This window comes from Thunnus albacares, chromosome 18, assembly GCF_914725855.1.
Source record: "Thunnus albacares chromosome 18, fThuAlb1.1, whole genome shotgun sequence".
Classification (NCBI taxonomy): Eukaryota; Metazoa; Chordata; class Actinopteri; order Scombriformes; family Scombridae; genus Thunnus; species Thunnus albacares.
The window spans coordinates 6967272-6995130 of NC_058123.1; the positions used below are offsets into that span (position 1 = coordinate 6967272).

The window sequence follows — 27859 nt, forward strand, 5'->3', positions numbered from 1 at the left end:
TTGATTTTCATTTGGTTTTGTTTTACTATAAACTCAAAATTACAATTTGTGTTTTTAAGCATGTGGTATAATCAACATTTAAAATTCTCTTATTCAAATGTTATTCCCTTTCAAGCTGGTCATACTCATCATCATCATCATCATCATCTTTTTCTTCTTTTTTTATTCTCCAACATGATAAAGTCATTCAAGTCTCCCGAATGTACCCGAACCAACAACAACAACAACAACAACAACAACAAGCCCTTAAATAGTGTTCTTCAGGTGTACAAACCGTCTTCCGTGTTCCTCCGACGTCGCTTGAATTTTTGGCAATAGTAAATCCCACAAAGTAAAGTACCGCAGTTAGCTACCGTTGATGCATCTCCGTACCAGGCAACATCAGCAAGAATTCAGATCTGTACAGGAAAACATATTTGGCAAAAGAAAAAAAAAAAAAAAAGATTCTCTGCAAATCCAACCTGCTAAACTTTCACTTCCTGTTGATAAATAGTTCAAAAATATTGCCAGTTTTTCCAAAAAAAAAAAAACAACAAAAAACAACAAAACACCCATGTACCAGACAATAAAAAAAAAAGATTAAGTGAAAACAAGATGTAAATAAAGATCTTTGCTTTGTACAACGTTTCATGATAATCGTCTCTAGTAACAGTAATAAATTAACAAAAAAAAAAAAAAAAAAGGGTTCAATCAATCATTGCACTTCAAAAAGTCGCAACAGAAAAAAAAGAAAGAGGGGAAAGAAAAACAAGATCATCTGATTCACCCAAACACACAAACTCCATTTTATTTTATTTTTTTTTTTTACAAGTGCACTAGTTAAGTATTCTTTTAAAAAAAGTGTATAGAAAGAAAGACTGTTGATTAAAATCCCGCCACGCTGACGCGGCTTCAACTGATCCGAGAGGAGAAAATTACCTGAAAGTGAGAGTGGAAAGTGTTTCTGCCCTCCGATGCTCCCCTTTTTTTTTTTTTTGTTTTTTTTTGTATTGCTCATATATTGTATAAGAATATAAGTCGTCCTCTCCGTGCTGTTTTTTTTTTTTTGGCAGTCCCTCGGTGGATTACAATCACAGGAGGAGGAGGAGGAAGAGGAGGGAGGAAGGAGGAAGAGGAGGAGGAGCATCTCTTCGATCCACTGTCACCCTCCAGAGTTCAAAAAAAAAAAAAAAAAATCTGTAAAGTCCGTCTCACGTGACTCCCGAGTGTTCGTTTGGCTGACGATGATGTTTTAATAATAATAATAATAAACAAGTGAGGAAGAGGAAAAGGAAGAAGAAGGAAGGAGGAAGAAACGAACAATCACCAGCTTCAGGTGACGGCGAGAATGCACCAAAGCGAAGCTCAAAAAAAGCGCAAAGTTTGTGACTGAAGGAGCAAAAAAAAAAAAAAAAAAAAAAAAAAAGCAAAATCCCCTCAAACGGAATGAAGATAAAAAAAAAAAACTTAAATAAAATAAAAATAATTTGAGATTTTTATCTCTGAAGAGAGTCAAGAAGAATCCAGAGTGGAGCGGAGGGAAGGCCTGGTCCAAGCAAAGCCTCTTTCTTTACTTGGCGGTTTGTAAACGTGTAGCGATCTGAGTACATGGACGTAGCGAAGAGAGAGAGTGTGTGTGTGTGTGTGTGTGTGTGTGTACCGCTAAATGCATAAAGTTGTGTGTAAACGTATCGTATACATGTCGAGAGAGAGAGAGAGAAAAAAAAAAAGAAGACTTCAAGTTAAAGTTGAGTGCCAGCATGCGGTGGATGATGCTCTGGCTGCAGCGCCGAGGCGTGACGGTGGCGTTGGTGGTGGTGGTGTTGGTGATGTTGTGGTGGCAGTGAAAAAGGGGCCCATGGCGTGAAAAAGACGTGTGTGTGTGTGTGTTTTGTGTGTTTTCTTCTCTCTAGCTGCCCTCGATGAGCTTGGACAACGTGTCCCGCAGCTCGGTCAGCTCGAAGATCTTGCTGTCCAGCAGCTCCAGCAGCGAGCGCAGACTGGTACGGAAAGCTTCTCGCTCCTGCTGGCTGCTCTCCAGACGCTGCTCCAGCTCGCTCAGCTGAGACTCCAACGTCTGGTTCCTCGACTCCGTGTCCTGACACAAACAAGACAACATGTTTCTTAAACTAGAGATCAGAAAGTAAAAATGATCTGTTTAGTACAATTATTTGTGATTATAATTCATCCTGATGGGAAACAAGAATGTTTCATATCAAGTGGTGGGTTAGCATTTAGCTGCTAGCGTAGCTAAAAAAACTCCCTTCTCTCTATAATTGATTTATTGTTTTTTGATATTTAAAGTTTATTAGAGAATATTAGCAGGTTTAACATCCGTCTGAACAATAATCATTTTTATTGTGGTACAAATTTGAAGCAGTTTGTCAACAAATTTAACCAGATATAAACAAACTTTGTAGCTCCTTTAAATATCTGTTTTCATACTTTTATAGTTCTTTTAAATCAGCTGGGAGTCTGTGGTCAGTATTGTGTGTATTTATAGTTTGTAGCGTAGAGTTTTGCCACTTCCGGTCATATCAGTTACCGTAATTACGACTTTTCAGCTTGTAAATAGCGTTCAAGTCAATCTCAGAGTTATAATTACAACTGTGATTTTTCCTGAAAGCTCCGATATATCTGACTTGGTGCTTAATAATACAGAAGTGCTTGAAAATGAAACGTGTCATTTAAAGTCTGTTGTTAAATGTAATTAAACCCAAATTTAAAAGGATATAATGTAGTTTTATTAATACACAGCAACATAAACCTTCATTTAACCGTCCAGCTCAGTTATCATGAAGCTTCTGAGTCTTTAAACACGAGAATCTGTCTGATCCGTCTGACACAGTGTGAACGTGGCTTTAATAACAATATTATTAATAACACATTAATAAAAATATACATAATCAATAACACCTGATCAGCTGCAGGTGTTGTTGTAAATAATCGACTCACCTGTAGTTTCTGTGTAAGTGAATCTTTCTGAGACTGAAACTCGTTGGCACTCTGAACCTCGGCTTTGAGCTGCTCCAACTCCTGGAAACACAAACAGCAAATATGAGAAACACATCAGCAATAAAGAGCTCGAAGTAGACTAGAGCTGTAACGATTAGTTCATTAATTGATTAGTTGCCAACTATTAAATCAATCAGCAACTATATTGATAATCCAGTACTTGTTTTGAGTCATTTTTAAGAAGAAAATTTCCAAATTCTCTGTTTCCTGTGTCATTTGAGGGACGTCATCTTGATCTTTAGGAAACATTGATCAACATTTTTCACCGTTTTCTGACATTTTATGGACCAAACTATTGATCAATAAATCAGTAGACGCTCGTCCAGAACCTACTTCCTCTTTAGCTTTCAAAGCCAACTCCAGCTCCTCTATTGTTTGGTTGAGCTCCGTCTTTTGAGATTTGATCACTGTTGTTTGACCGCTGACGCACTCGAGCTCCGTCACCTGGAACATAAAACCAAACACAAAAACCTTCAGACTTGATTCACAGGAATTCATCGAACGTCATCACGACACGGTTAGAAAAAATGTACTTTGAATCGATCCCGTCTGTTACCCGTTTGTGTAGCCTCTCGGCTTCCTCCTGATACGCCGCCAGCTGCTGTTTCCATTGTTTGACGTTGGCTGTGGACTCGAGCAGAGCCGCCGTTAGCTTGGCGTTGTTCCCCTTAAGTGCTGCCAGCTCCGCCTCCCAGTGCTTATTGATGTTGGATGAACTGGAAGGATGTGAGAAGAGGGAAAGATGACTGTTAGTAAGGCTGCAACTACTGATCATTTTCATTATTGATCATTTTCTCCATTAATTGTTTGACCTATACAGTGTCTACAGCCATGCTAGCGGTAATGCTAATGCTAAGTTTAGCTTGTTATCATGCTAACATTTGCTAATTACTGCTTCACAAGGAATCACAACACTACTGAACGCTTCCTTATAAAAAAACTGTTTTTCTTTACTATAAAAGTTTGTCCTCTTGTTTTTCCGTACTGTAATTTTGCAAACTTGAAACATCTGCATGTCTGTTTGTCCTGGAAGACGTTGCTCTTCCTGCAGTTTCCTCCATTTTTAACCTGTTTAAGTTTTTTTAGGGGGAATTTTCAAGATCAAGCGTTTAAGGATTTTGGATATTGGATGTTGTGTGCTGTATAGATTTTGTCCTTTGAGGCAAATTTGTGATTTGTAATACTGAGCTATATAAATAAAATAGATATATTTAAAATAGATACATTTAGAAAACATACAAGCGTTTCTAGCCCAGATGTGCTCTTCGTCAGGTATCCTACTATTTCTACATGTATTTAAGAAAAAAGATATTTTAAAAGTAAAGATTGTACAGTGTTCGAGTCTTTGGGAAACAGAAATCTGTACCGAACAATAAAAATGTGTGTGTGGTGTTAACGCTGCACATTTGCTAATTAGCATTAAACACAAAATACAGCCGGGGCTGATGGGAAAGTCTTGACTTTTGCACGTATTTCATCATAAACCAGAGTATTGAATAAACTTAAATTATGACCTGATGATGAAAAGTCAAAGGATCACTGAAGTTATTACAAATCATCTTGAAGGGAGACATGAATGTGTGAAGCCAAATTTCACAGAAAATCCTTCAAACAGTTCCTGAAACATTGAACTTGACAACAAATATGAACCTGACGGAGGCGCTAGAGGAAAAGTCTTTACTGTCAATGAAATCCATCGAATAAAACAACAGACCGACACTGCTGACCCTGGAAAAATGACTTTTAAAATGTATAAATAATCAAAATAGATGAATCAACTTTTGCTTTTAGCTTTAACTTTTAGTTCTGAGAGCGTGACGGGATTATCTGTCAATAAACAAGTTTTTAACACAAACCTGCCGACAGTTTGGGTGAAATCTGACTGTAAGTTTCACTGTTTTTCACTGTGGTTTTACTTTGGAGCAAACTGCAGGCTGGGAAATGTTGAGCTCTGTGTAACGTTACGTAAACACAGCTCTGCTTCATGGTGTGTGTGAGGAACTGCTTTCAGATGTTATGTTAGTCGTTCCATGACCTTTGACCCCCCTGTGATGAGCGTTTCTCTCACACCAAACTAACAACACTTCAGATCTCATCAAAGACTCTGGAAACTTTATGTTGTGATTTTCTTTTGATGCCGTCACAGTTCAGACGTCACTGACCAAACAAACCAGTTAATCAGCTGTGATTGGTGTGAACACATTTAGGCTGCAATTATCACTTATTAACTATTATCAATTCATCAGTTGAGTAATTTGTGATCAATTGATGAGTCTATAAACACAAAAAAAGCCCAAATTGACGCCTTTATATTACTTTATTTGTCCAATAATGTACAGAGAGAGATGAGAAAAGAAAGCTTTCATGTTGTTGTTGTAAATTTTATGGTAAATTTTATTAATTTTTTCTGCTTTTAGCTCATTTTACATTCTTAGTCTTATTTGTTTTTGTGACTTCGTCTGCTCTTAGCTTATTTTAGCTTTCATAACCTTATTATCAAGGTTTTAGTTTTGTTTTATTTGTGTGCCTGATGTTTTATTGTCAGGTTTATGACTCACCTGGTTAAATAAATAAAACAAATAAACAGTTAAAAACCCAAAGATATTCAGTTTACAATAACAGAGAAAAACAGCAAATATTTGGTATTTTTGCCTGAAAAAGCAAAATTGCAGTTGATTAATTTTCTGTTAACGTATAATCTTCCTCATCATACATTAAATGTAGCACTTCAAATGAAACCAATAACCTACAGGAGGAGTGTTGTTGGACATTTCTGATCATGTTATAGAAACAAATGCAGTGTGAAAAGCCTTATTTTAAACTTTCATTTATAAATGATTGTAACTTTTAAAAACTAAGTGTCTGCGCTGACCTCAATATGAGTCATTACTGCTTTATATCCCCACAAGTACAGCCGACACCTCGGAGACTCTGATCAGACAACGTGAAGCACAAAACTATCTGCGCTCATTCAGTGGTTTATAATTAATAGGAGGCTTGTGTAGTGTTTTAATGTAAATGCCTTAATGCTGTCCAGAGGCCCGGGGACCAGATTAATAATGAATGAATGGACCGCCTTGAGCTGCGGCGCTCCGTAGTGCGCTGTGCCAATTTCACTTTCAATCCTGAGAGTCGCTAACAGACAGGAAACGCTCATCTACACTTCACAATGTGATGATTACACCGTCAGGATGTCTTAACAATGAAGTTATTTTATTAAAAGGGAAACCTGTGATAAAAGGAAGACGATACTTAGTGATATTTGACACTTGGCTTCTTGTTTCTATCAGCGCTTTGACCTCTGACCTACCTGTGCGAGAAGGGCAGTGCATTCTGGGAAGGCTCTGCTCTGGCTTCGGTGTGCTGAGGTGTGTCTGGTGTGACTCTCTCATCATCTGTGCCGTTGATGCTCTCTGAGGTCAAAGGTGACTGCACATCACCTGTGGCGGACTCCTGAAACAGAAAAATATATTTAAAAAAAAAAAAAGTTTGTTAAAGAAATAATTCTACATTTTTGGGAATATCTTTACTCGCTCTTTTGCCGAGAGTTAGATGAGAAGATTGATACCAAACTTGTCTGTGTTTTAAATATGAAGCTACAACCAGCAGCTGGTTAGCTTAGCTTAGCTTAGCTTAGCTTAGCATTAAGACTTGAAACAAGGGGAAACAGCTAGCCTGGCTCCGTCCAAAGGTAACAAAATCTGCTCACTAGCACCTCAAACGCTCACTTATTAACAAGTTATATCTAACATGTTTAATCAGGATGAAAAGAAAAATAAAAAAATAAGTTGTTGTTTTATGGGAATTTTGTGACTATTTCTTGGCTGCACTTCCTCCTGTCATGAAATAATTCTGCTCATAACTCTCACAAAATTACAACTTCTTGGTTTATTTTTTTGTGCAGATTAAACAAATTAGATATAATGTGTTAATTAGTGAGCTGTTAACCTTTAGACAGAGCCAGGCTAGCTGTGTGTGTAAGCTAAGCTAAGCGGCTGCTAAGGGAAGGATGTGAGGAAGAGACGACTGTCAATAAGGCTGAAACTATTATTTTAATTATTGATGAATCTACCAGGTATTTTCTCTATTTAACCAATTCATTTTTTGACCCTAAAATGTCAACTAGAACTAGAGACAGTCTACAACCATGTTCAGGTACAGCCGTACTTGGAGCTAAATGCTAACGCCAGCATGCTAACCGGCTACTAGCCGTAGCTTCATATTCAAAGGAAAGACATGAGAGTGGTATCATTGTCTCATGTAAGTCTCTGCAAGAATGTGAAGAATCATATTTCCCAAAATGTAAAATTATTTCTGTGAGAAACAACAAATCTTCTGTAATAAAGATGATGAAGTTAATGATTCTTTGCTCTCAAAAATTAACAGGATGTTCTGCTGTAGTGTGGTTATTTATAGGGATGCTCTGGATCATTACCCTGCACTAAACACAGCTCCAACTAATTAATTCAATAATAATTTAATTACTTCATTAAACTCTGCCCATTAGACACACTAGAAGATGTTTTCTCTACATATGCATCCATAAATTTATTCATTTATCCTTTTTACTATTTAGAAATGTTTGCTTTTTGTTGTTTTTCAATTTGGCCGAATCTGTCGGACTGTGAAAAGCTTTGAAGACGCTTTTTGAGGCCGAGCAGCCGGATGTTTAAATGCTTGTGGAGATCAGAAATATTCCCGCTGTACTGTTTATTTTTTTGACAACTGTGAGCATTTTTACTTTATCTATTAATAACAGTTGTCGCTCACGACTGGCAACTGCTCAAACTTCCCTAATTGCAGCTGACTGTCACTTTTTGAGAGCATGAAAGGAAAACTGGAGGATTGTGTGGGAAAATTCACAGAGACGGGGTTTCCTCTGGTTGTTAGTATGACATTAGGATGATAGACGAGGTTGTTAAAGACTGACGACAGGGTTGTCTCCAAAAACAAGGACTCGCTTATTATACCAAAACAATGAAAATAAGATAATATGTGAAAAAATCTGTCAAATCCATCGTTGTGCTCACACAGTTTAGACAACAAAACTGATTCTCTGAGTCCCAGAGAAACAACAGTGTAGGGAGACGCCTGAGGGACTGGAGTTGTATCATTAACTGGGGTAAAACTGGGAAAAAGGACCATCGGAGTCATGAAAATGATTCGTTTCCAGCTTCTTTTTTTTTTACCTTCTTTTTACCAGGTTTGTTGACTGATAACACATTCCTTTTTACAGCGCCACCCTGAGGAGGAAGTGTTCAGGAGAGCAAAGGAGGCAAACAAGCCACACAGTGTTAGCTTAACATAATGTGAGCACGCAGCTGAGTGCAACACAGACTTTTAACTGGTGCCGCAGGAGATGTGGTGCATGATATCATTAAGTTCTCATCTATTTCTCATGTGGAGTGACTCCTAGAGGTTGGCTGTGTACTTTGGTGTCACAGGGAGTTTGTTACCGACCTTATTAACATGTTAGCATTGAGTTAAAACAGGTCAAGTTAGCATGAAGTACATGTTGGACAGCTACTTGTTCAGTAGTGACCAAAGTGAGGTCAATGTGAGGATTTGTTTTCATGCCAGAAACTGCAAATAACAGGTGGAAAATGTTCAATATGAGAAAAAGGAAACTTTCAGCTTTGAGTCAAATGTTGCTATCTGGATTTTAATAAAGTTGATAAAGTTAAAACTAGTGATGAAGAAACACCTTTTTTAAGGTAAGACATCTCACACTTTTACTGCGTCTGTTAGGTGAAAAGTGTAAAAGTTTGTGAGGCTCTATGATCAATGTTTTAGTGATCAGTTAGAGATTAAGTCTGGCAGCTGATGTAAGTGGCAGATTGATGGCTGCTGATGGAAAATGCATCAAGTTGGTTTTGTGGTTCACAAACATGTTTTTGGAGTCTCTTTTTATGACCTTCTGCAGCTGATTAACAGTAATTATTGAATCCTGTGTTGACATAGTTTCTTATGAGTGAAGTTTTGTGCTGATACATCTCCGGTATCTGGTATATTCTGATGTTAAACAACAGGATCTTCATCAATGTAAATGTTTTTTTTTTGTTTGTTAATGGTACTTGTGTGTGTGGGAGGGTGTTTGTGCTTTTTACTTGTTCTGTCTGTTGGTGGTTTGCGGTAAAAACAACTCATTTCTCACTTCCTGCAAGAGCTAACAGTCTCCATTTGTTTTGTTTTTTTATCACTGCTATTAGCTGCCATTTCTCACTAGAATTTAATGTGTCATGTTAGTTAGCCAAAGCTGACAGACGTCTATCAAAGTTTGGGGTGAAGTAAAAAAGTTTTGGAAATGCAAGAATGACTGTTACATACAAGTTTAAACAGTAATGCTACTGTTTTCCAGCAAGTCGATTTATATCTAAACACTGAAAAAGTCAACATATATGAGCTGTCATGACATTTCAACCCCCTGCTGCTCATGTGTCCCGTTCACTTCTTTAAAGAGAGATCAAAGAGTAAAATCTACGCAAGGCTGCAACAGTGACAATCGTGTTCATACCTGAGAGGGAGTGCTGGTGAGCTCCATCTTCTCCTGAGACTTCTCCTTGGCTAACCGCGCCGCCTCCTTGAACTCTGCGAACTTGTCTGCAAACTAAAATAACAGGAAATAAGTGAATTTTGTTGACTTACGTTATTGTTTTATTGCTCCTAAGGATACAAGTAAAGGTAACGACATCTGCTCCCTCTTGACTTTCTGTTTTTTTGGAGACAACGGCGCTATCGGAGTCATCGTCGTGTGCGCTCACCTTGGCCAGCTGACTCTCAGAGGAGAAGCCGAGGCCGTAGACGGTGTTGGCCCGGCTGTCGGCCCACTGGCCAAACTTCTGCGATGTCTTGGTGAAGGACATGTTGGGGGTGATGGTGCTGTTGATGATGGCCTGTTAGGGGGAAAAAAAATGCACAGTAACATGTCAAATTCAAAGGAAACAGTTGTTTGTCGTGGTGATGGCGGCTTTGAGAAAGAGCAGCTGGACGCCTGTTATCAGCTGGTACCGGGGGGGGATGCGAGCGTGTGTGTGTGTGAGTGTGTGTCTTGTATAAACGTGGGTTTGTATTCCCACTGTTTGGTAAACAGGAAGCAGTCAATAAGGAGTTCTAAAGTGAGTCCAACTGACTGTGATGTTATTGATCAGAGTGGGAGGCCTCGCTGGCAGCGCTGACAGAGAGGCGAGCGCAGATGGTGGGTGAGAGTTTATAGTTTTGAAGAAAAAATAAATAAATAAATAAATAAATAAAAATCGACTGCTGCTGCTGGTGTCTCTCAAATTTGCTTTAAAGATGCCTTTAGTGCAGTTGATTCTTGATCTTGGGAACAGTAGTTGATGAAACAGCCCCAGAGGTCCACTTACTCGCTTTTCTGGAGCAGGCTGAGTTTCCTTATGTACCATCAAACTATAGATGTTTCTGAGCATCTCTAGGATTTCTCATCCACATAAACTAAAAAAGTTGAGCTTGATAGTTCACTTTTATTTCTCGGAAACAGATGCTGAAATCATAGTTGAAAGCTGCAAGCGAGTAAATGGACATTGAGTTGAGATTGTTTCATCAAATACCTTAAAATTGTTTTTTTACACGTCAGCAGCTCAGATAAATCTTTTGCATGTTATCACACAGAAAATCAGAGAAAGCTGAAAGGAAATTTGCACATAAATTTACTCACAACCTCAAAACAAGTTCTGTACGGTGCAACTTTTTTTATACTCTTTGGAAAAAAAGCAGAATCTGGATCAACTTTTGCCAGAACGCAGCGCCACGTCATCCAGTAAGGTGCTGGTACTGGTGATCAGTCAATCAAATACTTGCAAGATTACTTTGTAATATGAACTTTTACTGTTTACCTTGTAGTAACAATTAAAGATACAATGAGTGCTGCTGTGAGAACTTTTTTTTCTCCCTCCCCTCCCACACAATTTTATTAATTTACAAATATTATGAAACAAGCACACCATACATATAATAAATAAATAAGAAACATACATACACAAGAAGAAAACAACACAGAACAATAACATATAGATCCTACAGATCAGGTCCATCCACCATCAGCCACCTCATGTTTGAGTTGTATATTATAAACAACTGTGTAGTGTTTGGACGTCAGCATTCAAACTAACAGATCTGTTACTTAAACTGGATTAAGTTGTATTTCACTGTCTCAACAGTAGTAAAAACAACATTTTCTCACAAAGAAACAACTTGAAGATGTTGGAAATGTATTACCAAACTGTCAGTATAGACTAAGAACAAGACTAAGAGACTTCAGCCACATCAAGTCATGTGTGTGTGTGTCTGCACCAAATTTCATGGCATGTTGAGAAACTGTAGTCTGGAATAAACTGGTGGACTGACAGATGCTACACTGCTATCATGGCTGTAAAATTACTAATACTGGACATTGTTTTTGCAGTCAATGCTCAAAGACACGTTTTTAACCTGCAGAAAACACTGAACAACTGTCAAACACTCTTGTTTTTCTCATGATGTTGTTTCAGCAGATCTTTGGTCATATAACGTACTTTAATTGTAAGAAACGTTTCAAAAGTTTGTGTACTTTTAGAATTGTGAAAGCAACATAACCAGACATATTTGACGCTGTGTGACATCTGTCACTGTGTGTTTTTCTTTCTCTCTGCTGAGAAGACTTATTGTTGTCTGGATAATAACGTCCTCGAGCACCAGCCCACCAGATCTCTGCTATTTCCAGCAGAACGCAGCTAACTTGCTGGTTCAACAACGGCAGCAGTCACCCAGAGAGGCTCTTACATAAGTATGTTAACTCCACCTCTGCACCTCTCTCAAGACTAAAATAATCACTGCCACATAGATATGACAGGCCCGACCGCCCCTTCACTGCTCCAGCACACAGACGCCAGGCTGAGGCAAACAAGTTACACAAGCTGCTTGTTTATTAACTACAACAAAGATACAAATGTTTTTAATTATTTTTTTTCATAAGATAAAACTTTATTTAACTGGGAGGAGCTGCTGGTTCCTGTGTTTCCCCCCCCTCTCCCGATTCTTTATTCCCATTTCAGATTTTTCCACCTCCATTCAAAAATGTGTTTTTCTTTCTGTTCCTTCGGTTGGATGTTTGAGCTTCTCTGTGCAGAATGATGTATGTTCAGAGTTTGACACCAGAAGACTGTTTTCACATTAATCTGCTGGAAGTGGGAAGTTTCTCTGCGCTCACCAGAAATCACAGTTCAAGGGTCCGAGACCTACGAGCATGATTTGTGACATCACAACTGTCTGGAGCCAATCGAGAGGCCGTTATTCAACTTACGCAAGTGCACAAACACTGAGGACAGACTCTTAGGATATTCATAGATTCTGGATTTTTAATGAGGTAGTGAGAAGATGGCATTTTAAGGTTTTTTTTTAACATGTTAACTGGACATTTTTTGTGGAAAAACATGTCAGATAATAATAATAATAATGTCTTAAAACATGTCTGGATGGCATCTTTAATCAATATCCTCAATATCAGTGAACACCAGATACTGTACTGTATCCGATAGGTTTAATTTACGGCCATCGGTTTTAATTATTTCAACTTTACTTGAGAGAAATCATATCTCATTTCACACTACAATACCCATGAGCCACAACTGCTGTTGCTATGACCAGTCAGAGGCAGCAGTAGTAAACTCAAAAAGCCTCGTTGTTGCAGTTGAGAACGAAGCGCCATATCTGCTGAATTCATCCACAACTGACTCAAACTTTAAAAGTGAATTGATTTAATCCTCAGATGATGTTTTCAGTTTCCTCAACATTGTAATTTTTAGCTTCCACTCACCGTCAGCTGCACATATAACAGAATTTTAAGCACAGTCATTGAATGTTTCTTGCCGAAATGCACCTTGGGAATTGCAGTTAACTTCTACCTCAAAATGTTGAAGTACATAGGCTTTTACCTTCGTCTATTGATCAAACAACCAGACAGTTTCTAATGCTGTTGTTCATCTTCTGTACTGATGATTTAAACAGGAGAGTTTCATGCTGAAGAGATGCTCAAACTGTCACAAACATTATATTTATATCTATAAAAATTAATGGGATTTTTACTTCTGGAAGCAGGGACGCCCAAAATTACAGTAATAGTAATCATCATAATAAACATAATAATAATCAAGAGGAGATTATTTTTTGGATGTTTTTTGGGATGATCACAGTTGCCTTTCTATAATTTAAATTTAAAACTACTGGTGGATTATCGGGTGTCTGAGAAAAACAAATCATTAGTGGGAAGGTCAAGAAGTTATTTATTCTTCTTTTCACTCAGACAAAACAGTAAAAATATTATCATTTAGCAGCAATGCAGCTTTTAAAATGAAGAAACAATATTAAGATTCTATCAAGACATTATGACGCAAAATGCAAAACAATATCTTGAAGAAATTGATATTTATCAGCACATCTTCCTAATTTAGTTGTGTGAAAGTCATTCTCATTCTGCAGGGTTTTTTGTGATTAAAATATGGCAAATGTATGATTAGTCTGATTTAACATATTGATTATTGTAAAACTAGAATCCTACACGAGCTGCAGTTAAAGCTGAAAGCTGGACTGAGTCTTTTCTGGTGCTTCATTAAGGAAATGTCACATTTTTTGTCTTTAATCTTGGCTACTTACTAAAAACATTTATTGACTGTTTGTTCTCAGGATTCAATTATCTACATTTAGTGCTTATTTTGTAATACTCATGTCAGACAATAAACAACTATCTATCTTGTTAAATGGTTGACAGACCCGGGACAACGATGGAAATAAGTCCAGGACTTTATTGTTCGTTCTATTCCTCATAAAGTCTGATATGTTGTGTTTTATAATATATTACATAAACATAAGAAACAACCAACAGACACAAACACCGTACTGAGTGCTTCCCTCACACACACACACCTTGGATCCATCCAGACTGATGATTCGATATACATTCCTGGTACTGTCGTAGAAGTAGGAGACTGTGACAGCGTGTTTACTTGTTGGAACCCAGTTCTTCTTTGTGTTTGGGTCGATCTGGAAGACGTGGGCCCGCGTACTGAAGATGGGCTGCTCACTGCACACAGAGAGAGAGAGAGAGAGGGAAGGAGGGAGAGACGGGGCGATCAGTGTCTGGTTAAAGGCCTTAAATACGCCGTGTGTAACTAAACGCTAGCTTGTGAGGGAGAAAAACAGGGTTTAGTTACACCAATAAAGATAAAACAACAGACAGTTTTTGTGTGTGTCAGTAGTGGAAAAAGTACTCAGATCCTTTACTTATGTAAAAATGCAAATAAAACCCACTTAAGTAAAAATACAGAAGTATTATCTACAAAATGGACTTAAAGTATCAAAAGTAAAAGTACTCATTCTGCAGAATAATGGCCCCTGTGACTGATATACTATTATATATTACATATTTAGATTGTTAATACTGATACAATAATGTGTACTTTATATACAGTTTGGTAATTTAGTCCAGCGGTTCCCAACTTAGGGGTCGGCCCCCTCCAAAGGGTCACAAGAGAACTATGAGAGGTCATGAGATGATTCACTATCAGGAAAGAAGAAAAGACAAAGTTCTGCTGCACAAATCTGTTTCCAGTTTTTGGAGACTTTTCTCTGACATTTGCTTTTGTTTTTGGTGAAATATTGAAAAGTTTTACCTCTTTGGATCTCAGACTGTTATTCAAATAAAACCATCTCGTCTAGAGGGGAAATCTCTCTTTGGTGGAAGTGCCAACAACTAATAGACATCAGAAACATGACAAAGTTTCCCAACCAGACATTGCTTTTTTTGTGAAGGGTCACAAATCTCTGACAATTCACTGCACTTTATTTATTTGTATTTTATTTTATCTGTTTCTCGTTCTCAGGTCTCTCTTGAAAAGGAGATCTCAACCTCAATGTGGCTGCTTGATTAAATAAAGTTTAAATAGCTTGAAGCAAATACAATGTTCTACTTGTATTAGAGTAGAAATATAAAGTAAAGGACAAGTACCTCAAAATTGTACTCAAGTACAGAACTTGAGTAAATGTACTTAAATCAAACTAAGGCTGCAACTAATGATTATTTTCATTATCGATTAATCTGTTCATCACTTTCTTGATTAATTGATTGGTCGTCTGGTCTATAAAAGGTCAGAAAATGGTGAAAATATCTTCTTTTTTCCCCAACCAACAGTCCACAACCCAAAGATATTTAGTTTACTGTCACAGAAACCAGAAAATATTCACATCTAAGAAGCTGGAACAAGAGAATTTTACTATTTATTTTCTTTAAAACTTACTCAAAACGATTAACAAACAATTATCAAAATAGTTGCCGATTAATTTGCTGTTGACTAAACGAATAATTGACTAATTTTTGCAGCACTGTGTCAAACAAGTCATAATTGCCGCCACCGTAGACAAGTCAGCAAAAGGTTGTGTTTAAACAGACACAGATTTACACCAAAAAAACAAAACAAAAGGACACAAAAGCAAATGTGTGGATAAAACTCCTCATATAACTAATAATATGTAAGGAAGCGGAAGTATTGAGGGAACGTGATGAATCACAGGAAGGCGAGAAACACAATTTCACAGATCTCAGCACATCCATTATTCACCGGCCTGCTGTGTTGCTGCACTTGCAGTAACTGGACGAGGGGAAAAAAAAAAAAAAAACCCCAGCTGAGAAAAATGTGTTAATGTACAAAAGGCACACATACAAGTGTTGTACATGCACAATCCCTCTCTTCACAACTCCTGTTATTAAGTGGCACGCAAAGCCAGATGGAGTAAACATATTAAATTCTCTTCGCATCAAAAAAAAACAACTCAGAAAGCATTTTAAGCTGTTGCAAAAATCAAATCAATCTGCAAATATTAAATTTTGCTTTATAATATTGTTTCTGTAATGTCCCAAAACACAAATTAACCATAATTCCTTGATCACATCGTTTCATTTGGAGTTAATGAACCCTTGCAGAGGCAGAGTCATTACAAATGATTTATGTTCAAAATAAAAGCTTGACAAAATAATGTCATACAAACGATCATAATGCTACGTTAGGCGGACTAAATTAAAATACTCAAGTGTTGGTGTTGAAGTTGGTGAGGAAATGAAACAGAAAAGCTGTAAAAAGTTAAAAACTCTTGAAAAATAAATGCAGAATGCAACCAGGAAAAGAAAGAGACAGACAGAGACGGAGATGGAGGGAGGGACGGGGGGGCGTCTTTCTAGAAACTTCCCTCATGTGTAGGCGGTTAAGATGAAATCAGGCAGGAATTATGTTTTTTTTTTTCTTTTTAAGAGCAGCTAAAAGAAAGGGCAGATATGCTAATTTGCTCCTACTTTTAAAAATAACAAGGCTGAACAATGCGGCAGCGGAGCCCACACAGACGTGGACAGCAATCAGCTCGGCGGCTGAGCTGACAACACCGAGCCAGAATACGTCGGCGGCGAAGGTTGCAGAGGTCGTAACAAGTCACAAGCCTGCGCTCTAAATGACTCTCTTCATGCCGGTGCAGCAACTTGCATGACAAAGCCAGGATGAGACTCATTAAAAAAAAAAAAAAAAAACCCAACAGATCGATTGATTGATCGATGTTGTGGAAAGAGCCGGCGTGCTGCTCATTTCATATTGAACGCCGTTTGTCTTTCACACCCGTAGATGAAAGTGACATGCTCTGATGATTTGGCTTGAAAACAGCAGGATGTCACATTTGAGGCCTCGTCTGTGCGAGTGTGTGTGTGTGTGTTGGCCAGACGTGACCAGCAGGGTGTACACTGACATAGGACGCAGTGAAGTGAGGCAACTATGCTAAAGGTGACCTGGAAGCACCTGTGCCAACATACAGGGGATCAGCGGTCTCGGGACGGCTTCCAGACATCGCTATAGCTCAAAAGCTATCAAGGTCTTGGATTAAAAGCAAAACAAGCTATAACTGTTTCACGGAAATCCAGATTTTTTTGCCTGGAGATGTAAAGACTCTGCTTGGAAATGACCCAACTGTCAATTTCCTTCAGAATATTAAAGCGTAGACTGATGCTTGAACAAGTCACCTTTGCTGTACTACTGTCAATACAAAAATCCACACAGATTATGCTGCAGCTTTCTCATCTAACAACTACATTTAAAGCTGAAAACAAAAAAAAGGACCAATTGTTGTTTTATTTTCTATTGTATGTAATTTCAGTATTAATGGCATATTTAACTGACAAGCAGGAAGATCCAGTGTGTTTTATCATTTTAAAACTAAATAAAGAGAATAATATAAAGATTTTTCCACATATAAACACCCATTAAATGTTAATAATTCAAAGAAAAATATCCAAAATGAATGTATCTGCTTATATTCAGTAGCTCATGATTTCAAGCTTATGTACGTTTCATTATTATTTATAACAAACCCTTTTCCAGGTGTCATATCTGGATAGACGGATAAAATAAACAAGTAAATAATAAGCATCTGATCGTAATATGAAAGCTGGGGTTGAAAGAAGACAATTCAAGCAACGACTAGACTTCAATAATGTTTTAGAAAAGTCTATTACCCTAAAATGTTACCATGAAATTACATTTATGCGCTATTATACAAAATGTTCTTATGTGAGCAAGAGTTTTGTAGATATAATGTTTATATGTTCACAATCTTAGTTTAGCATGTTAGCATTTGCTAATTAGCACTAAACACAAAGTACAGATGGAATATTGGGAATTTAATTAATTTTGTAGGTATTTGGTCATAAACCAGTTGGAAAAATGAAAATTTTGAGCTGATGGTGACGTTACATGAAAAGTTAAAGGATCACAAAAAAAAAATACAATTCATCCTGCAAAGGACATGAATGTCTGAACCAAATTTCATGGCAATCCATCCGATATTTGTTGAGAAATTTCACTCAAAACCACAAATGTGGAGGAAAGAGGAACAGAGAGTAGAGAGGGGATCACCAAAAGTCTGTAGGAAACCATGAATTTCTGTACAACATTTTGCTTCAAACCGTGGAGTAGATTGTTGAGATAAGTGAAAACCTGGATAAGTGGCACAAGATAAGTCTTACGAGTTCATTCTGTGGGCACCATGAACATCTGCACAAAATTTCATGACAAACATCCAATAGTTGTGTCGAAATTTCACCAAAAAACCAAAAATGTCAACCTCATGGTGGTGCTAGAGAACAAGTCACGGGATCACCAAAGTCACTAGGACGGGAACCATGAATGTCCAAATGTCATGCAAATGAAACCATTAATTGTTGAGCCATTTCAGACTAAACCAAGCAGACGTTGCGGTCCCTGGAGCCACTCCAATTGCGTGGCTAAGAGAAACAAAGTAATGCAGATAATGACGTCTATACCCGTATCTGAGACAGGTATCAAAATGCAAAACGTCTATGCAAAATGCAAAACGCAATCACTTCCAGCTACTGTTATGTTGAGTCACGGAGAACTAAGATCCTCTTTCACACACCTTCGTCACCCTGGACTACCAGACAAAAATAAACACAAGGGCCAACGCCTGATCCTGAGAGGGCTGGCGGCTACAGTCATGCCACATTTAGGACAGTCAATAAGCCACTAAAGACAGACAAAAACATTTTATTATGGCTCCTAAATCTGTGTTTAGCTAACAGTATAATCTCCTGGTTGGATTTGGTTGACTAAACAACATAAAAATGTGCTTAAAAATCTGAGTTTCTCAACCAGCCATCCACCAAAAAAAGAAACATCAACATGAATCTATTCTCACCACACTAAAACCCATCTTTTTATCTCGACGCTGGGCGCATTTAATGTAGATTTGGTCCTAAGATGTCTATCTGCCAGGCTTCCAGGGAAAAAAAGATTAGATTGCTTGGCTGGTTGGGGAGTGTCCCGGGTCTCCTCTGGGACAGACTGATTGTTCTCCTCTCTGGGAAGCTCTCATCATGTCTCAGTGTGTTAATTAAGTCAGCAGAGCGGAGACTCGGCAGATGTTATTTAAAGATAGACACAGTTAATCAGAGAGATAGTGGTAACGTGAGGGTGTGGGATTCACACCAGCTCAACACAGGCTGGCAGGTCACCAGTAGGAGATGGTGTGAATATACTGTACTAAATATATATTTATATGTACAGTATGTTAAATATGTAGTACAGTACGTTGGTGAGCAAATAGATACCAAGAAAAGGAGATGAGATGTAAGTTCTGTATGTGCATTAACTACATTTGTCTTTGCTGTGGAGGTTTCGTGTGAGTCAGTGATCATCATGAAGACATTTTACTTCCTCTGACATAATTTGCTTACAGCAACCCTGCCCTGTTATCTATCAGGACATGTTCAGGATGAGCTATCATGTAAAACCAGCAGATAAATTTACTTGTCTGCTAAGTTACCGTTGCTACCAACATCACATACACAGTTTACAATGATAACAGTGGCGCATATACAACTTGAAATTCTTGTTTTGAAATAACAGATCCTTCATTTCAGACGCAGGTGGAGAAAAGCTGGCTTCTCCTTTTCTAGCCAATAACTTTTATCAGCTGTAGGGAGCTAACTAATTAAAGGCTTAATGTGTAAGAATTGGCCACCTGATCCAAACAAATAGGAGATAGCATTTCACACACCCCCTCTATTATCACTCACAGAATGGAGTGTAAAGCTTACTGTTTACAATGAATCTGCGCTATGGTGTTGTCAAGATATCAAAATGCTACGGAGACATTAGAGCCAGCGGTAAATTACAAACGAGCTGCACAGATCAGAAAGCGGTTGCACCACAGAGACGAGTTACAACATAACTCTAAGTGACAACTAAATATTTACACACATGCCTCGAGGGTAGGTGTAAATCAAAAAATGTCACAGAACTCACTAATAGTAAAACAGCACTTTTTCTGCCACACACCGTCATTTTTTTCATTAATTGCTGCCATTTTACAACACAGTAATCCAGTAGAGACCTAATTTATTAATATGATATTTCAACATCATAAACTGACCACATACTGGGAGTCTACATGGTTACTTTTCCACCTGAAAAAATATTAAAACTTAATGAAGTGACATATTAACAGTCCTACAGGGAAAATTTCAACAGCATTCAGCCTGGCTCCACCACTACTGCTGCTGGCTCAGGGCAGCTACTTCTTCTTCCTCTCATGTTGGACTGCGGGCAGACTGGACGCTACAGTGACTCACAATCACCCCTGAGGTACAAAGTGGTATTACGAGACAGTACAGGTCGAAGCTAGCTGGTTAGCATGCTAACTTCAGTGGATATCAATACTTACAGGTTTTTGACATAATGTCAAAACTGGTATTTCTTCACATTCTGTTTATAATTTAAATTAATACGAGAATGTTTTAAACTAAAATTCTGTCCAATTCTTACACATTATACCTTTACGCTAACGTTAACTCCATGAGTTGGTTGATGACAAAGTCTCAGACTGACTTTTTATTATTTCCAGTGGACTCATTTTAAAATATGAAAGAAAATAAGAAAAAAAAACATGCATGTCAAGCCAACGACGGCAAGTTTTGTCGGCTGAAACTTCAGTAGCGGATTTAATCAACTGTAGCGAGCTAACTAACTAAAGCTAACTAATTAAGCTAACGTTAGCTACATGAGTCGGCTGAAAACACCATCTCTCACTAACTTTTTAATGTTTCCCTGTGGACTCATTTTAAAACAAGAACCCTGTTAAAGGGATTTTCGAATATACATTTGATGGTTACATACATAATATTGCGCTGAAAAACTGAGGCTAACGCTAACATTTCCCAGACAAAAAGTTAGCATTCTCACCAATTGATGATTCATATAGAAGACATGTAAATAAGCAAACAGCACTGCTCTTTCATTGCAGCGTAGAGCTAATTAGTTCTAGTATAACATCTGTGTAGCACTACAGTACAAGACTGTTTGGCTGGTTAGCTTACATACTTGGACAATCAAGACAGAGGTTAGAAATATGCTTTATTGTTTGTATTCACTTTTTAACATTTCAAGAGAAAATGCTTTATGATGAGGACTGATCAATGTGTTTTGGTGAATGAAATTGTATCTTTGGCAACGAGCTTGGCTGGGATTTCTTGAGTGTAAACTTTCACAAATCTAAATAAAACAAAGTTGCTGACTGAGTAAAAAATTGCTTAAAATAATGTTAAACTAAATAATATATGACGAGCAACATCTGACGTCGCCAGCAAACACATTAAGTTACCTGCCTATAGGCATTAGCATCTCTGAGATTACTGCTGTTTTTTGTTGATAAAGAGAATATTTCCAAACTTTTTTTAGGTTGTGAGCCCCCATGTGAACGACACGTAGCCCTACCCCGACTTTCAGCTTCACCACAACTGCACTTGTCACTTCTGAATCTGAGTAAAAGTTTTAGGGTTTTCTACAACAGGTGATGAAGTTAGATAGCTTAGTTCACACCCTTAAGCACTGCATAGTGTTTTATTTGTCATATTTAAAGACTTAATCAAGTCGGATCAGAAATTAAGATATCAGAGATAGCCACGTGTATTTAAAAAGACTTCATATTTGGTTTTTATTTTTATTTTTTCAAACTTCAGTCAGTGTTAAGATGCCCAGCTGTTTGCAGAGCGACAGTGACCAACTGAAGATACAGCAGTACAAGCAGGCCGGCGCACATCAGCTCTTGTAAGATAGGAAAAGTGTTTGAAAAGAAACTGAGTGAATGGTTTTCTGTGTTTTATCAGCTGATTGCTTGGTGGAATGGTAACTTTGGGAGCTTAATTTTAATTCAAACCATATTTGCTTGTAATATTTTTTAATTATGAGGATCCTAGAAGACCAATATTTTAACTGTGTTAAAACCAAGAGACCAGAGAAACATTAAAAAGCTGAAAATGAACTTGGAAACTAATCACAAAATTCGGAAATATTCTGTTTTATTGGTTTTAGTAGAGACAAAATACTGATATTTCATTGTTTCAAATGAAGAAAAGGAATCATAATCTAAGGTTTGCCTAGATTTAAGACTTTAATTTGACTGGATTCGAGACAATGTCAAGGTTTCCATTACCCATGACTTGTAAGGGTGTTGAAGTGGGTGCCCCGACCAAATTTTAGAGAGTCATTTTATGTTTCAGGGTGTCATTAGTCTGACAGCATGGCCTGGATCAAAATCTGCCCCGCTGGTGTGTGTGTCTCTATGAGACTGTGTGGCGATTGTTGGCCCATAATCCCTTTTCACAATGAAACGTACTGTGGCATTCAAGTCTCAATGACAAGTGCTTTGACAGAGGAATCTGACCGCAGATGTTATCAAATCAGCAGTTCCCCACTTACAACGAGCAGAAACATTCATGAAAACAGAAGACACACAGACACACACAAACAAAGACACGGACTGTCTGTGACTGAAAGGTAAATTGTTCAAGTTCGCTTCTAACTACATACAGCACGTTCTTTATCAGGACGCGCCACTTTTGTAAATCAGTCAACCAGGATATTGAGTTTTGTTGAGGCAGCCCACATTTATCCTCAGATCAACTTAGACTCTGGCTTTAGGAGAATTTGTGTATTAGTTCATGGGATTGCATTCATTTAGAGTCCTGTTTGTGGGCATTTCTGGGAAAACTAATGAAAAAAAACACATGAATAACTGGATTTTTGGATGATATTAGTATTTGCTACTAACATACAGCACAGACAGACAGTTTATTGGCTCCAGACTGTCGTTCGGGCAAAGTAAAATCACAATTTTATCATAAAATGTCTACTCTCAAGATTTGATATGACTGTGACTTTACTATAAGGGCCCCAAGCCATTCAGAGTTTAATATCATCTTTTATGAGCCTGCTCTTATGCAGCTTTTGTTTTTCCTACCTTAATTTCAAGTTCTTGTTTATATATATAGATTTTATTTTACATTTTTATTTTTTCCACCTAGTATTTCCTCCTCACTATCATGGTTTTCTCCTTCACACCCCTCCTAAAAGAAGAATTAAAGGCCGTATTAATTCAAATTGCCATTATAAATAGTAAAAATTAATCAGACTACAAAAAGATTAAAAAAAACTCCACAGTGCCCTAATAACACCCCGCTGTGTCAGAGCACTGACGGTTGCAGTCTGTGCTTGCTAGGCACAGGAAAAATAACCCTGCATTACTAACTTAGCTGCTGCTGCGTCGTCATGGCAACAGCCATGTGACTCAGGGCCGGTCATGAGCTGTGAACATCCTCCAACTCCAACTCCATCTCTCTCTCTCTCTCTCTCTCTCTCTCTCTCCCTACGCTTCCCACATGCTCTCGCAGCCCAATCCGCTCCCAGTGTCCCTATCGTATCGGTTAACCCACTCGCAGAAGGAGGCAGCGGGGTTTTGGCAAAGCAGAGCGTCCTGTTTAAAACACCCCATATGTCACACGCAAGGCTCAGAGCTTTCAGAGCTGCCAGTGTGTTTATTTTATGCAAAGATGTTTGTTTGATCTCAGCGACACTTCATACAATTTCTCAAAGCTTTTTTTCTCACTGTCCTCAAGTTTGTCAGGATGTAAAAAAAGTCAAAAGAAAAGTATGTCCTTATGTAATAAGATCAATAAAGGACATGAAAGAGAAATCACAAAAAGACAAATATAGTGAGACGTCGGCTAAAAGCACCTGAACCTCACATTTGCACTTTTTTTTAGTTGACTCAGGTCACTTTAACTGCACTTATATTTAAAAACTACACACTTTAGATGTTTTATGTTTTTGTGTCATGTTTTTTTTGTTTGTTTATTACCTGGTCCTGTGAGGAACAATATCTCATTCTGTCATATCCTCATGGATCTGTTTAGAATCATAATTAAATAAATTTGATATTTTTAATTAGGGCTGCAACTAATGATTTTATTCATTATCAATTATTCTACCTATTATGTTCTCTGTTCTTCTCTTCTTGTTTTTGTCTATAAAAGCTCAAATAGCAAAACATATCCTTCACAGGTTCTCAGACCTTATAGTGCCATCTTAAAATACCTTATTTTTTCTAATCCAAATTACTGTCATATACGACCAAAGAAAGCAGCAAATCCTCACATTTGAGAAGCTGAAACCAGAGAGTTTTTGGCACTTTTGCTTGAAGATGACTGAAACGGGTAACCGATTATGAAAATAGTTGCCTATTAATTTTTTAGCGGTTGACTGATGGAGTAATTGTTGCCGCCAGTGGCCTAGGGGCGTTTAAGACACCAACCACATACAGTGCTTACAATATCCCCGATTTCTCCTCTTTTTTCTTGCCATTTCTCTACTGTTGCTCTCGAATAAGGGCAAAAATTATAGAAAAAAAGCTTCAGTGAACTTGAAAAAATTAGCCTTGGCAAAGCAATTATGTGCTAAATTAACCTACTGTCTAAGATAAGAATGCAGTGAGGATCTGCAACATATCAGAAATATCTAACTTACACACTAAATTTTCTGTAAATTATCTCTTCTCTTACACTTATGTGGTTTAAACATTACAGGTGACAATAAAACTTTTCATATAGGCTGTATTATCTCACTACTGCATGTAATGTGCTCACTAATAGAGCCAGAAAATTAATCTGTGACTATTTTGATTGCAAAATAAGTCAAAAATGCCAAAAGTTCTTTGGTTACATCTTCCCCAATGTGAGGATTTGCTGCCTTTCTTTGTTTTACTTCACTGTAAACTGAATCTCTTTGGGTTTTGGACTGTTGGTTCGAACAAAACAAGACATTTGATGTCCAGTAAAAACATGCTGGTGGAAAGTGACTACTAGCCTGACAAGGAAAGTAGAAAACATTGCCAATGTTTAATCCTGGACACTCTTTTATTCCGAGTGCCAAGTTTCCGTAGGACAGCTAGTTTACAATCATCTATTATACACGAACAGAAGCTCCAGTGCGTGTTGGAACAGTCAACACAGACTTGCTAATTAAGGACTAAGTGCACACATAGGACATGCTCTCTTTATCTGTGTCTGATGGATTGATTGTTGCCTGGATTATAAGCATTGGCCTTGAGAATTACAGAGGATGTGCTCTGTATGAGGAGGTAAGCAGTTCACCCCCCACCCCCCTTCCCACCCTCTCCATCCACAATATGACAACAAACCAATCACATGCTACATCATCTGCTTTCATCTGGAGTAAGAACTAGGTCGCTCTTGATCAGGAGAATCACCATACATCTGCAGGTTCAAGCTACATGCGTTACAAGAACCAAGTGCAGCAGTGATCATTATAGTCTGGTGGTGATTTAAAGGGGGTGTCTCTTTCCGTTTGGCAGCACAAAATAAATACTCTTCTAATGAAACAGACAGAGAAACAATCATGCATGTGTCTTAGCTCCCCAACCAGCCTTATAATCACAGCGTACCTAAATATACACCGCTTTGTGAGCTGTGATACTTGACCTGCTCTCTGTCATCAATTCAGAACAGTAGCCTACTTCATTACAGCCTAATCTTTTGGCAACTCTAATCAAAAATGTCAGTGTGTGGACTGGAGGCTGTGAGTGGGTATGATGACAGCTACCGCTATCAGTAGTAGGTTTAGTGTTGTATCTCTGGTGCACTTTGCTACGATGTTTTCTCGAGTATTTTCGCATGCTGCCAAGGTGACAACGTGACAGGAGTTTAAAGGACGGGTTCACAGTTTTTCCAAGTCTGACTTAAAAACAACAGTCAGGTGCCCATATGAACTCTGAAAGAGGTTTTCCTCGCTGTAATCTCTCCTGACAAAGACAAAGAACGTAACAGGAAGTCATTCCTGCCAACTTCCATCAGACTGTACAATGACTCTCCTCTGCGTCGGGAGAGGAGAGGGGGACTCCTCCTCTCATAGTGAGGACAGACTGTTCACCTGGACTTATATTTTATTGCATTATCTATCACATCTGTGGTAGTCATAATGTTTCCATATTATATATTTGAGTATATAATTTAGGCTTTAACTGCATTTGTTGTAATTTGATTTATGTCGGGTGGCTGCTGTGACATTTTAATGTCCCTTTGGGATATTTATCTATCAATTAAACAAATGTGCTTTGATGGGGGCCAAAATCCACAGTGTCGACACTGTCATTTTGTGCAAAAACACATTTAAAAGTTTATCTGAAGCTTATATGAGGCTTCAGCAGTCTGACTTATTCATATCAGCTCATTTACCTGGCTCATTTACAGTTTTTTTAGCATCAAATTCCCTCTTTGTGCTTCCTCGTACAGTTTTTCCCTTTTGAGCTGTGGTGAAAGTAACAAAAAAAGAGGGACTTTGGCACTAAAAAGACTGTAACACTGAAAGATATCTTCTTGAATTGACCCATTTGGACGGCTGAAGCTTCATATTAGCTTCAGATAAACTTTTAAATGCATTTTTTTTGTGCACAGACTTGTGGATTTAGTCCCCTTGGGCGCCTGACTGTTGTTCTTTAAGACAGACTTGAACAATTGTGCACTCATCCTTTAAATGCCTACTTCATACAGTTAGCCATGGGTGGCTTGCTAGCTGTGTTTGCTAAGACTTGGGACTCAGCTTTGGTACCCTGCTGCTGAAATCTTCACACAAACACACACACACACACACAAAGAAGAAGAAACACACAGACAAGACAGACATACCCTGAACATTTGAGGGTGAGAATAACCGCTTGACATTTCACTCAACAGGAAAGTTACGTACCCCATTTTTGCTGTATTTGGCTGCTAAGTTGACTCGAAATGATCCTTTCTGGTGTCTCTCACTCTCTCTCACACTCTCTCTCTCTCTCTTTGGAGGGCGGTGTGTGTGAGCGGAGCTAGCTTCAGCCGTTGATCCGCTCTCTCTCGCACTTAAACCCGCTCTGCTTGTTGTGACTTCACGGCCGGCGGAGCCACGGTGGCTGTTCTCACTCCGACATGGCTCCTTCGTCTTCTTCTTGTTGATGTTTTTGTTGTTGTTGTTGTTGTTGTTGTGTCTTTGGGTACATTGTGGTAGGGTGTTGGTTTCATCCGAGCAAACGTGTCGGTGCACGCATGATGACCGACAACACACGCACACTCACTCACTCACACACACACTCACACGCGCGCACAGCACAGCACGGCACAGCAGCGCTCGCGCTACAGCCGTTAGCTACATAAACTCGTCGGTTACGCACAAACGAGGATTACCGAGCTAAACTCAGGCCAGGAGAAGGAGGGAGAGTGATGTTTTTAGTCAAATAAAGCTCAAATTAGTGACTTTACTTACTTAAATACTTAAATATGAAAGAAAAAATGTCAAAAAAGACAAACGAAAGGGTTATATCGCCGGTTAAAAAGCGCAGAGTCGAGTCTAAATAAGCTATCCATCCGTTCGCTGTGAATACTCTCCTCCTTTTGGCTGCTGCTGGTGTCTGCTTACCGCACAAATATAGATATATGACCAGCTGTAGATACACTGGAGACACATAGACATTCACCCTTCAATTTCCAATAAGCCGACACTGTCCATAAATCCCACTTTTCAGTCGCTGGCTCTTCCTCGCCGTCCGCTGTGCCATTAAATTCCGTCAACCTTGTGTGACATTAGAGAGTTTCACTGCCGCAAATATCAGCTTTAATGCTGCTCGGCGATGACAGACATCTTCCTTCAAGATGTGGCTTCATCTCCGATGTTTTGTGGAGAAAAGACAGATGCATACTCCTGGCTTTACCATCACGTCCCGTCCTCCTCCAGCCAAAGATTACAGAGGCAGCAGCTCAGCTTCAGATCAGCGACGTCGATGGCAACCAAAATAATAATAAATAATAATATATGTAAAGTCAAAGCTAAACAATTACATTTCCTGCGTTTTTACTTATGATTGAAGCAGGATTTTAGTGATGTGAATATTTGGTGCTGGTGCCCTCATCTCATTCATTAGCTCCGCTCCATCCTCCGCTGCT

General features: G+C 38.3%; 1 protein-coding gene across 1 annotated transcript; it reads right to left on the minus strand.

Annotated features, from left to right (window-relative positions):
* Positions 1-27859, minus strand: LOC122967953 (homer protein homolog 1-like). The gene is made up of 9 exons (XM_044332770.1): positions 26634-27859; positions 13912-14068; positions 9756-9887; positions 9509-9601; positions 6305-6447; positions 3551-3710; positions 3328-3438; positions 2935-3015; positions 1-2077 (listed from the first exon to the last, which is right to left on the minus strand). Exons 1-9 carry the CDS (start codon positions 26636-26638, stop codon positions 1889-1891), a joined length of 1071 nt encoding a protein of 356 aa, XP_044188705.1. The 5' UTR covers positions 26639-27859; the 3' UTR covers positions 1-1888.

What these genes read in the sequence shown, in the direction of transcription:
- LOC122967953 (XM_044332770.1), bottom strand. An exon ending in GCACTGCCCTTCTCGCACAG is followed by an intron (nt 3,711 to 6,304) that starts GTAGGTCAGAGG and finishes ACATCCTTCCAG; the next exon opens with TTCATCCAACATCAATAAGC. An exon ending in CACTTACACAGAAACTACAG is followed by an intron (nt 2,078 to 2,934) that starts GTGAGTCGATTA and finishes TGTTTGTGTCAG; the next exon opens with GACACGGAGTCGAGGAACCA.